The sequence below is a fragment of the Pongo abelii genome, chromosome 3 (assembly GCF_028885655.2).
Source record: "Pongo abelii isolate AG06213 chromosome 3, NHGRI_mPonAbe1-v2.0_pri, whole genome shotgun sequence".
NCBI classification, from domain to species: Eukaryota; Metazoa; Chordata; class Mammalia; order Primates; family Hominidae; genus Pongo; species Pongo abelii.
The window spans coordinates 147,014,250-147,027,892 of record NC_071988.2 but is presented as its reverse complement, the minus strand read 5'-3'; the positions used below and the strand labels follow the sequence as shown (position 1 = coordinate 147,027,892).

The 13,643-nt window shown below is 32.3% G+C and overlaps 1 protein-coding gene across 3 annotated transcripts in view; it reads right to left on the bottom strand.

Annotated features, from left to right (window-relative positions):
- FAT4 (FAT atypical cadherin 4) overlaps nucleotides 1–13,643 on the bottom strand; it is a 183,091-nt gene that overhangs the window by 23,396 nt on the left and 146,052 nt on the right. For all 3 annotated transcript variants that reach the window (XM_024246169.2, XM_054554467.1, XM_063723654.1), the window contains 2 exons: nucleotides 5,883–5,987; nucleotides 735–1,042 (listed from right to left, as the gene is read on the bottom strand). In XM_024246169.2, the coding sequence (XP_024101937.2) occupies nucleotides 735–1,042; nucleotides 5,883–5,987 (413 nt within the window). The remainder of the gene's footprint in view (nucleotides 1–734; nucleotides 1,043–5,882; nucleotides 5,988–13,643) is intronic.

Here is a 13,643-nt window from a genome sequence, read left to right as displayed (position 1 = left end):
GTGAACATTGTTGAAATGACAACAGAGGATTTAGAATATTCCATAGGCTTAATTAATAAATTAGCATCAAGGTTTGAGAGAGGCTTGACTTCAAGTTTGAAACAATTTCATCTGTGGGTAAAATGGTATCAATCAAATAGCCTCAAATGCTACAGAGAAATCTTTCATGAAAAAGGAGTTAATCAATGTGACAACATTTCCTGTTGTTTTATTTTAAGAAATTTCCACAACCCCCACCATGAATCTTCAGCCACTACTACCTGGCTCAGTCAGGAGCCACCAATATCAAGGCAAGACCCTCCACCAGCAAAAAGACTATGACTAGGTAAGACTATTGTTACCATTTTTTAACAATAAAGTGTTTTTGATTAAGATATGTTATGTAGATTTTGTAGAAAATTCTCCTCTGTTCCTAAATTGTTTCTTCAGTCAAGGCAGAAATACTTAGGAAAGAAAGGTAGTTATTTTAAGTATAGTCCTGACATGGCCTTAAAAACATACAAAAAATATCAATGAAATTTTTTCACGCACTAGGCTATTTTCTCAATTGTTCTTCTTTTTATTGTTTTTGAACAGAGTTGTCATGAGCAAAAGAAAAATATTATGCCTAAGTTTTTCATAACTAAAGTGTTCATTTAATGAATAAACCTAATTTAACATGATTTGCACCCCAATTCATACTTTATTTGAAGATACAGTTGGATATACAACAACAATAAAATGAAATATCTTACCATTCCTGCTCTCCTGGCAATCACAGTGTGAAAATGTCCATCTGACACCTTCTTCATGGTGGTGAGCTTATATGTACCACTGCCTAAATTATAAGAGAATCTTAGTCTTTCTTCGGCAATTTCAAGGGCCAAAAACTCAGCCTGGTCGCCTGTCTGGTTGTCATAGTTGTAAAGCAATAAGGCATGACTTTTAATAGTGGAAAATTTGACATAAATATAGTTGTTATTGGGGTCCAAGCTTGGAAATTCCATGTATGATAACTCCTCAAATCCATAACTGTTCAACTCGCAGTGTTTTCCAAAGACACCTGTTGGAGGGAAAATTGACAAACTGGCATAAAATTTCAGGGAAATTTTATTATATATTTTGATTAAAATATTTTTGAATTATAAAATGAGATATCTTTTAACAACTTTTTTCACTTTCCAAAAAAATTCATCTAAACTAAAATTGAAATAGTTAATGATCTTTATGAATGAATGATCTTTAAAAATGGCAGAAATGATTAACTGATGTAATTATTTTTCATTGTCTAATTAGGGAACATATCTAAGTATGTTTTGTTTCTCAAAATGAAAGGCTTAGTGGAATGGAGTATGTCTGAAGAGATTTCTTTCCCAGAAACGTTTCAAAATTCATTGATTTTTATTTTTTTTTTTTATTATTTTGGGACAGAGTTTTGCTCTTGTTGCCCAGACTAGAGTGCCTGCTCACTGCAACCTCTGCCTACTGGGTTCAAGCGATTCTCCTGCCTCAGCCTCCCGAGAAGCTGGGATTATAGGTGCCGGGAACCACGCCTGGCTAATTTTGTATTTTTAATAGAGACGAGATTTCACCTTGTTGGTCAGGCTGGTCTTGAACTCCTGACCTCAGGTGATCCGCCCGCCTCAGCCTCCCAAAGTGCTGGGATTACAGGCATGAGCCACCGCAAGCGGCTCAAATTTGTTGATCTTTTAAAAGTTGTATTATGCTACAATTTTCAGCCAACATACTTCCTTCATAATATATAGTTCTTAAAAACTATTTCAACTCAATTGAAGATGGCAAATGCATTTGTTTTGATTTTTTAAAAATCAGTACCTATATTCATGTTATTTTCAAGGGCCACAAAATCTGACAAGTGGAATCATTGATTTAGGAAAGGAAATAACTGTCTTTAAGTTTTTATCCCTTTCTTGTTTTATACCCTCTGTGGGTATGATTTATAGCAGGCTACTTTAAAATAGCTGTCTGTTTTTCTGAAAGTCAGCATTCCCATTTGTTTGTGCTGGTTCTTTTTCAAACTTGAAAAATGAGTTTTATTGATGTTACAATGTTATGCCAAAATTCTTTTCCCACAAATATTAGTAGACTGTGGCAAATGATTGGAAAATTAACCCATGCCAATACCTCATGATTCTTATTAACTTGCAAAGGCTTCATTTCTTAATTTTGGCTTTATATGTCCCATAAATGCATAAAATTTAGAGTGAGGGAATTGTTCAGCTAGAAGGAACCAATGCCATTATTTTATAGAGTATTTAAAACTTGCCTAAGGTCACAGAACCAAGAGAAACAGCCAAAATTTGAGGCCAGATCTACTGATTGTCTAGCTATTTTGACTACCACATTTTATATCAGAACATTTTAAAAATTAAAACAGCCTAGAAGTTGCTATAAAAGTTTGTGTTATTTATCCTTTCCTTTTCTGTCCAGACTGAAATAATATATATTATAAATGAGTAGAAATTATACATCATTTTGGCCAGGCATGGTGGCTCACGCCTGTAATCCCAGCACTTTGGGAGGCCGAGGCGGGCGGATCACGAGGTCAGGAGATCAAAACCATCCTGGCTAACATGGTGAAACCCCGTTTCTACAAAAAATACAAAAAAAAATTAGCCGGGCGTGGTGGCGGGCACCCGCAGTCACAGCTACTCGGGAGGCTGAGGCAGGAGAATGGCGTGAACCTGGGAGGTGGAGCTTGCAGTGAGCCGAGAACATGCCACTGCACTCCAGCCTGGGCGACAGAGCAAGACTCTGTCTCGAAAAAAAAAAAAAAGAAATTATACATAATTTTTAATTTTTAATCTTTAACTGAAGTTGAAGAAAAGGCAAAGGAATTATAGAAATGATATTTATTGATATATATGTTATGTCATATATATGATATATAGAGATAATATATTTTATACATAGTATAATCTTATACATTATATATTTATTATATCTATCCTGTAGAATTTTTATTTGTATTTTATACATTTCTGTGGCATCTATATTTAATATTTATAATTTGTATGTATTAATAATTTGTATATAAATATGCTATCTATGCAGAAAGAGTAAGTGAAGTTAAAGTAAAAGGAAAAATAAAGCATATAAATGAAATAAAAATACTACTGAAAAATTTGTATTATGTGTTCACTTAGGTCTCTTCTGAATAAACTTTAATAAATCTTTAACAATGTGCTGAATATTTGAGTGTAAATATATGTATAAAGTATATAGATACTTACCTTTTAATTCAAATTGATACTGTATTTTCAAACATGAAAATATTTCTTTATGGAATTTAAAAAATTTATTCTTAAAAGGTTTTGGTACTGTGTTCACAGAAAGGTTGCATCTTAATTCTAAGAAGTTATAATTATACATGTCGCCTTTGTAATGTCTGAAGCATTATGTTTTTCCTAAGATGTAATTTAAATTAAAAAATCTAAGTATCGAAAAAATTTTTTGAAATCCAAATAGCCAATCTTTTATTGATGAGAAGCTAAACAGTGCAAAAAACTTTTTTCTAACTTCAAAATGATGAAGCTTTGTTTTAAAGGATGCAAGTGTAACTACCTACCTCTGGCTATTTATTTGAGGCATTCCATCTGACATTGTTATTTGTACGTTTCATCCACATTCCATTTGAGAACAAAAATCATTTTTGTTTTTAATTCTGTCTCTTTAGTTTCAAATTACATAGCAGTGTTTCAGTGATTTTTGTTTTCTTTTGTAAGTGCTTATGTTGTCAACTGACAATGTCTAAGTTTAGGTATTTTTTGTCTTTGCCCCTGGAAGGAATAGGGGGAGAAATTTGCACTGCCGGCTATGTGTGATTTGTGTCTATTTTAATTTACATTGTGCTATTCCTCTTCCCCTGGCGATGTCTAGCAGAGTGACAAGAAGGTATATTTGGCCCCTCAAATAGTTCCACTTAATAGGCAACGACAGTTGTACCACTACACTGCAGCAGCAACTTGTTTTTATTGTGTATCAATTTTCTTAAATCCTCAAATTTGCAACTCAAAATCCTCAAAACTTACATCCTCAAAATTTGCAAAGGAATCCCTAAAAATATGAACATCTCTGTTCAGTCACTTGAAAATCATTTCTAGTTTACACTCTAATCCCCTTATCTTTTATCTCAAAATGTTAAGTTAAACCATGAAACCTGACTGTGGTTATCTGTAGAAAGCAGCACCACTTAAAATGATGAGACACCATTGAAAGAAAGAAAAAGTTTTTGGAGATCTCAAGTTGTGGTTATTTTGACCTTGATATACCTTTCATTACTTCATGGGCATTGTTAGAATTTCAAAGAAATTGTATAAAAAGGGGTTCTGTGAATGTCATACTGGACTGAAAATAAAAATTTGTGTTCTAGTTGCTACATTGTTTTGGGGTAGTTTTGTCTCAACTTCATTTTTTGACTTTGGGCAAATCACTCAATTTCTGGGCCTCAAAACCATTGGTAAAATACATTCCTCAAAATTAGATATTTTTCTATTTTGTTTCTCTTTATCATTCTATTGATGTGCTTAATAAAAACAGATAGTCATGAAGTTGTTTGGAAATTAAAAATACCTAGTAAATTATACAGGTTATTAGGAACTGCATATGTCTTTTAAATTCTATTATCTACTATAGGTTGAGCTTTACTTTTCAGGTCCATATAGCACAGTTATATGCCCAAAGGAAGACTAGAAAAATATCCTTGCTCTTTCTTGCTTAAGAAAAGAGACATAGATGAAGCTGGAAACCATCATTCTCAGCAAACTATCGCAAGGACAAAAAACCAAACACCGCATGTTCTCACTCATAGGTGGGAATTGAACAATGAGAACACTTGGACACAGGAAGGGGAACATCACACACTGTGACCTGTCATGGGGTGGGGGAGCGGGGAGGGATAGCATTAGGAGAAATACCTAATGTAAATGACGAGTTGATGGGTGCAGCAAACCAACATGGCACATGTATACATATGTAACAAACCTGCACGTTGTGCACATGTACCCTAGAACTTAAAGTATAATAAAAAAATAAATAAATAAATATACAAAGGGGAAAAAAGAAAAGAGACAGAGTCATTTGGAGATGGATTCTATGTTGTGGTGTAAAGCAGCCTTTAAAAAAAATGGAATGTTCACAAACTTATGAAACAAGCCAAGCTAATACAAATGCTTCCTCTGGATCTCATGGTTTTTGGCTGGCACAGTAATGGGTAACAGTTGGATAAGACCTGGAAGGAATCTTTTAGTTCATTCCACTAGGGTGAATAAATATGTATGTATACAAAAAAGTTCTTTTTAACAATTTTTCTTACCCAAAAGACAGATTAGTCTGAAATTTTATTAGTCAAGTAGTATCAGCTACAAAAAGCCTATTATGAAAACTTCATGTATAGTTACTAAGTCCTTCTAATAAAAGTGGCTGAATTAATGTAAAAAACAAAATTAAAAACTAATGTAAAAAACAAAAATAAAAAACAAAGCAAAATTCACAAAAGTGATACAAACAAAAAACCTTACTTTGACTACTCTTAAAGATTTGAAATAGAGAGTGATGTGAAAGAGTGCTTACAGAATTTTTTTATTTCATAACTTCTCAGTTAAAAAGAAGATATCCATAAATCTTTGGGGGGAAATGTCCTACGGAAACAATATTGGTGCAATTATCTTGAGTTGACTCTTTTTCTAGTAATGATCAATGCAATGTATTCAATGGGATTTCCATAACTTTTACAAATGTTAAACATTTAAGATTTTATTTTAATAAAACCTTCCATGTAAAACAATAGTTTTTTGGTCTGTCATACTCATAATAAAACAAAATTGCTAAACTGTGTGCAAAAATAAACTTACATTTTATATCAACAAATAAGTTTTACTCACCAAATGGACAATGACAATAATAAGAATCCACACCACTTTGACAAGAACCACCATTAAAGCAGGGGTTGCATTCACAGTAATTGACTGAAGATTCACACATTTTCCCTAAAATATATCAAATTCAGTTTTTTTAAAATCTCATACATAAATATATTAACACCATTACAGCATTACCATACGTAAAAATCTTTCCTAAGGCATATCACGGAGATAAGAAATATAAAAACATTTTACTTGACATAAGGAAATTAGAATAATATCTTAGAATTTAAAATCTTGTTTAGTCGTCCTATTGTAAAATGTGCATTATAATATTTAGGAAATAATTTACATAATCATCTTGGAAGAAAATACTGTTTGCAGAGAAATGACATGATAAACATATTTAAATGCTTTCACTGAATTTATTTTCTTTGTCAATGTCCCTTCAACTTTTATATTTTATAGATAGAAAGTTGAAACTTACAGTATTCTTTTCACTGCAGAGATTTTCTTGACTTAGGTATTTCAAAGATAATAATTTACCTTATTTATCAAACTACACTCTTTCTACTACTTAGAAATATCACTTAAATTACACATATCTGTTGTAAAGCAGAATAAGAAATAAGAAAACACATCATATTTTCAAATGCTTATGAAAATTTATTCTTGACTACAGATTATGTATACTTCGTCTTTTGTCTGAAGCGATAATACCTAAACAGCATAGTTTTCAGTTTATAAAGACTTTTCTCATACATGGTCTTGTTAAATTGAATCAACTAATATTGACTGAGTGCTTATTATGGGCCAGACATGATAATGGAGGGGGATATGGCAGTGAAGAAAGCAAACAAGTGTCCTCAGACTGTGTTTCCATTTCAGTAGGGAGTATTAATCCATACAAAGGAAATATTTACATTTCAAAAGGGAGGAAGAAAAGCCTCTTGGAGGCTAATATATTGTCTGTGAAACTGTAAAACTATGACACAGACCAATTTAGGGCTTCTGCTCCCATATCCAGGTTTCACAAAACTATGGTAGTTGATCACATGGTGTATAAAACTTGGTGTATAAAACAAGTCCCACTTGTTTTTGTTGTTGCTACTTATTTTTACCTAAACTTAAACATGTTCTAATACCACTGTTCTACAACTTTAAAGTAGTATAATTATTTGATACATTCGTTAGGATCTAATTTTCAAATTTCATAATGCAGTGAGATGTTACAGAATTCTTAGTTAATTTCTTTTCATTGAGAGTAGGATTGTAAATACTATAGCATTTGTTTCTGGAAGCTACTTTCTACTTCCCAGCCCGATTTCACTAATGCATTTATTAGATAGCTCAGGAAATGATATGCATTCTATATGCACAACGAGACCTACTGCTGAGCATAGATACTTCATTTCATCATACTAACTTTGCTTAAAACAGTCAAAATTTTGTTTAACTTGGTTCTGTTTTTGTGGCTTGATTACGGAGCCACACTTATTCTGGTCTGAAATTATAAGTGTGAGTCAGATCTCATGATGCTAACTAAGCCCATTTCTGTACATCATAGAATCGTAAACACAACATTTTTTCCCTTATAAATAAATTGGGAACCTCCTTATAAGGCAAAACATTGAGCTAACAATTTCAGAATACCTTTCTATTGTTAAGGCAAGGGCATGAAAATAAACAAGTTACAAATTTATGGGCACAGAAATCAGGTTTTAAGTATTGTAGCAGTGTACTACATTTGAGAAATAGGCAGGAAAACTTCAAATAGTGCTTGATTTCTCACCAGAGAGTTGCGGTTTCACAGAACTCTTTCCTATTTTGTTTTTCAACTGATTATGTGAAGGCCATTTTAGTGATGTAGATTTTTTTTTTTCTTACAGCACAGTATTTCCCAGTTGCAAATACATAAGATCTACTGGCCATATTTTTGATTAGTTGTCTTCAAGAAAGTAATATTCTACTCTTTCCATTTGGTTTTCACTGTAAAAGCATACATAATTTTCACTTGTGCTTTTCGACTAGGTGCAGTTTTACTTTCTTTCATTCCTTTCTTTATCCAAAAAATTATTTTAGAGTTGTGTTAAAAGTAACATGTATAAAATACATAGACTTATATATGTATTCATAAGTGTGTTCAATATAGCCTTGTTATCATGAAAACATGTTAGTGGGTTACAAAATTGCCACCTTCACTTCTTAAAGACTGGAAATGAGGAACAAATAAGAAGTAACAAATGTAGAGGGTACTGCTATGTATACTTACTCAAATAATTGGACATATATGCTCTCTGAGAAAAATATATGAGTATAAATCCCAAGTCATTGTTCCTATAAAGCTACTATATCTTTTTTGAATTTCATTTACAAATACTACCTTTATAAATCTTGAGTTAAATAGCAACAAATGAAATTTAAGTGTTGTTCTTTTTGTGTATAATTATATGAATCAATTCTTATTTAACCCTGTATAAAATATTTTAACAAAGACATCTGAGTTTAATTTAAATATAAAATACAGGCTATTGCAGTTACTCCAGAGTGAGGAGTGGAAATATATCCTAACATAAATAAGACTTATTCATTTATTAAAACATACAGTGATTACAAAGTGGCAGAAGATGTTACAAACCAATAAAATACTAGTTTTGAGAACGAATTTCCTATAAAACTTAAATTCTCAATAGAATCTGATTCTTCAAGTATACACAAATAGAAATAGAAATTGTTAAGAAAAAACAAATTCAACCTTGCATTCATTATTTCAGTTTAAAAATAAAGTTGTTTCCTTTTTACTTTGTCTTAGTGGATAATTACAAATAATTAATAATGGCTATTCCTCAAGAGCTAAAAGCAGAACTACTATTTGACCCAGCAATCCCATTACTGGGTATATACCCAGAGGAATATAAATCATTTTACCACACAGACACATAAAAATGAATGTGCAATGCAGCACTATTCACAATAGCAAAGACATGGAATTAACCTAAATGCTGATAAATGACAGATTGGATAAAGAAAATGTGGTACATACACATCATGGAATACTATGCAGTCATAAAAAAGAACAAGAGTATGTCTTTTGTGGGAACATGGATGGAGCTGGAGGCTATTATCCTCAGCAAACTAACATAGGAACAGAAAACCAAATACCACCTGTTCTCACTTATAAGTGGGAGCTAAATGAGGAGAACACATGGACACAGAGAAGGAAACAACAGACACTGGGGTCTACTTGAGGGTGGAGGGTGGGAGAAGGGAGAGGAGCAGAAAAGATAACTATTTGGTATTGGGCTTAATTCCTAGTTGATGAAATAATCTGTACAACGAACGCTGTGACATGAGTTTACCTATGTACCAAACCTTCGCACGTACCCAGAACCTAAAATATAAGTTAAAAAAATAGATAAAATGGCTTCGTTAGGGGTTAAATAAAGGAATTTGTTGTTGAGTTTGGAAAAAATAGTCTTATTTGTTGGTGGTAGAGTATGTAAATTATTTACTATTTAAAAATTTAGTTTGAGTTCTCTATTTAAAGAGTAAAAATTTTTTACAATTCATGAACTCAGAGGTTGCCATACCAGATACTTGAATTCAAAGACATAGTAGGAAAACATATTTAAATTTAAATTATTATTTAAAACACCTGTGTCTTTTGTGTGAGAGAAGGATGCTATAATTTTACTTAGAATCAAAAGAAAGCTTCTAAATGCATATTTCTCAGATTTGGAAAGTTTACGCTTTTTTACCCAATTAGAAATTAACAAAATTCTGAATTGTTTTGTGCAAGTCTATCTACTTAAATTGTAGTGTTAATAGCATAATGAGTATCAGAGAATGCAGTAGTTTGAATTACTCTAACATGCTCTTGGTACAATAATCTGATGTGTTGAAGCACTGTGAAACAAAATCTTGGATCATTAACTTAATTAATGCTGCAAGTCAATTAACAATACTTGCCAAACGCCTTCAGGCTTGGAAGTATGCTGATAGGACTTGCACAAAGATAGGCATTTATGCCTCTTGAACTCAAGAGGCCTCCTTCTATTAAGATATGTTTACTGCCATAGCAGCTGTTTAGAAGAATAAATTGATCTCATTGCTTTGACATCCATCAATTAATTGTGTTGCCATACACTATTTATCATAACTAGAAGGAGATGTGCTTGAAGAAGTGTAAATTCTTAGCACATGGAAAGTGGGAATAGCTTAAGGTGAAAATAAATGCGTAATAGGAATCCATGGTATCCACAGACTTTCCTAAACTTACAGGAGAAATTTTGTGTCTGTTTTCATGTTCAGGGGCAGAAGATGTGATGACGTGTTGAACATGAACTGAATCTATTGTAATCACCTATGGTCTTTTCAACAAGAATGTATATTCAAGTTTCACTTGTCCAAGCACATTTTAATGTTGGATTACGTGAAATAGAGCTAAATTTATTCTCAACTGTTAAATTGGATGACCCCATGAAGATATGATAATTTTTGATACCCTATGATACATGTAGCCTTCAATTTAATATCTTAGATTATATATACATATTAAACTACCATAAATATTATTTTTAATCTGTGTAGAAATCTCCTGTATTTAATCTGTGTAGAAATCTCCTGTATTTAATCTGTGTAGAAATCTCCTGTATTTAATCTGTGTAGAAATCTCCTGTATTTAATCTGTGTAGAAATCTCCTGTATTTAATCTGTGTAGAAATCTCCTGTATTTCTACACAGAGGAGATGGGAGAATATGTGCAACACTAAAAATCCATTTTAGGTCTAAATTGATTATGTTATTAATAAAGAAATTCTACAATAAATATATGCTATTCATTCTAGGCATTTTCTTATATATTTTCCAAATTATTTTAGCCAAAAGTAGCTGTCTTTTGCACAGTATGCAAATGTTTCCCATTATTGTTAAGGAGCTATGAAGATAGTCTAAGTATCCTGTTCAATAGCCTTATGGCTTTTTTTACATTGAAACAAAAGCAAAAATACCATGTTTTAGTAAGGGCTGCCAGTAAGAAAAGCAATAACCAAAAAAAGTTTTTACCTTTGTCTTGTAAAACAAACACAAATACAACCTCAATGAGACTATAAATGATTACATATGATTACACACATAATGTTCATAAGCTTATAAATATATGCTTATTTTCTACAGAAATAAGCATTTATACTACTTCTTAGAAACATAAGTTATTAACGCTTTTATAAGTTAATGTATTACCTAATGTAAACTGCCTAATTCTGCTTTCAGGAATCAAACTAAATAAAAATAATTGCACTCTTTATTCTCTCTTACATAAGCCACTCTTCTTTATCTCAAAGAAAATTTAATTTCATATATATTTACTAAATTTCTTTTATATTATATGGTTTTCCAGTCACATGATCATCAACAACACTAATACATGACTGTAGTAATTTTAAAAGAATCACTCTTAGTTACTCTTTCCATCTTCATGAAAGCAAATGTTTGGCAAGTTTCTCAGTAAAATTACTATGCATATTCTGTATATAACTTGGTATGTCTGAAAAAATTTTACTGTTTATACTGTCAAATGACATAAAAGTGATGAATGAACAAACCTCATCTTTCCTGAAATATCGGGACTTAATTGAGAACATAGGAAAACTTCTCCATAAGGTAATAAACCCCCGGAATTATTCCAAATACTACACCTAAAATGCATCCAGATGTGTGAAAGTGAATGGAAAAGGTTGAAGAGACTATGAACTAATTATGTTATAAGATAGCCAGATTTATAAATAAGCTCTATCAAAATGCTGCATTTTATAACACCATCCATTCCCATGAAGGATTTAATGCCAGGAATGTGATGCAAACAGCAAAAACCTGGGAGCAGGAGACAAATGTTGATGTGGTTACTGTTACTGTGCTTTCTAATTAGTGTTCTATTAAGTACAAGACATTTTCATTTGTATAGGAAAATAAATACTACATGTGTGGTTATTAGGCTAAAGTTTTTCTCTAGGAGCCCCTAGACTTCTGAGGCAGAAATAATGGTTTTTATTCACTGAGGCATCCTGACAACTGATGTAATTTTTGGTATCATTACATTTTGTGAAAATTTAGAAATTAATTTTTCACATGGCCTATACTATAATAAACTTTATCCATCTTTTCTAACAATTTATGTTACAGTTCATCAAAGCTCCATATGGTGATATTAATATAAAAATTATAAGAAAATTTTCTTAATAATGAAACATATGAAGTGATTATAACTGAATATGTTACTTTTTTTTCAATTTTCTTTTGGTTATTTTTCCAGTAACTAAGGAAAAGAGATAAGAAATGCATGTTATACAAACAAATTCATTCCCTCTAAATCACTCATACATTAAAAAATATAGCTGTTTTATATTTATTATGTGCATGGTTACAAACTTGAAAATAAACTTTAAGAATATTTCAGAAATAAACTGGTGACAGTATGGTAATAACTATATCCCTTCATATTTTCTGTTCCATGATTTTCATTTTCTTTTTTTTATTTTATTTTATTATTATTATACTTTAAGTTTTAGGGTACATGTGCACAATGTGCAGGTTAGTTACATATGTATACATGTGCCATGCTGGTGTGCTGCACCCATTAACTCGTCATTTAGCATTAGGTATATCTCCTAATGCTATCCCTCCCCCCTCCCCCCACCCCACAACAGTCCCCAGAGTGTGATGTTCCCCTTCCTGTGTCCATGTGTTCTCATTGTTCAATTCCCACCTATGAGTGAGAACATGCGGTGTTTGGTTTTTTGTCCTTGCGATAGTTTACTGAGAATTAGGCATGGGCAAGGACTTCATGTCTAAAACACCAAAAGCAATGGCAACAAAAGCCAAAATTGACAAATGGGATCTAATTAAAATAAAGAGCTTCTGCACAGCTAAAGAAACTACCATCAGAGTGAACAGGCAACCTACAAAATGGGAGAAAATTTTCGCAACCTACTCATCTGACAAAGGGCTAATATCCAGAATCTACAATGAACTCCAACAAATTTACAAGAAAAAAACAAACAACCCCATCAAAAAGTGGGCGAAGGACATGAACAGACACTTCTCAAAAGAAGACATTTATGCAGCCAAAAAACACATGAAAAAATGCTCACCATCACTGGCCATCAGAGAAATGCAAATCAAAACCACAATGAGATACCATCTCACACCAGTTAGAATGGCAATCATTAAAAAGTCAGGAAACAACAGGTGCTGGAGAGGATGTGGAGAAATAGGAACACTTTGACACTGTTGGTGGGACTGTAAACTAGTTCAACCATTGTGGAAGTCAGTGTGGCGATTCCTCAGGGATCTAGAACTAGAAATACCATTTGACCCAGCCATCCCATTACTGGGTATATACCCAAAGGACTATAAATCATGCTGCTATAAAGACACATGCACACGTATGTTTATTGCGGCACTATTCACAATAGCAAAGACTTGGAACCAACCCAAATGTCCAACAATGATAGACTGGATTAAGAAAATGTGGCACATATACACCATGGAATACTATGCAGCCATAAAAAATGATGAGTTCATGTCCTTTGTAGGGACACGGATGAAATTGGATTTTCATTTTCATACTTGCATCCTTATAAGTTGTTCTCTACATAAAATCTCCATTCAGCTAACATTTAATCACACCCTAGGGGATTCTGGGGATAAAGTCTCTTAGTTTGCATCAACTCATTAGAAGCCACTTACTCTTCTAATCCTTAACACAATTTCTAAATCCACATA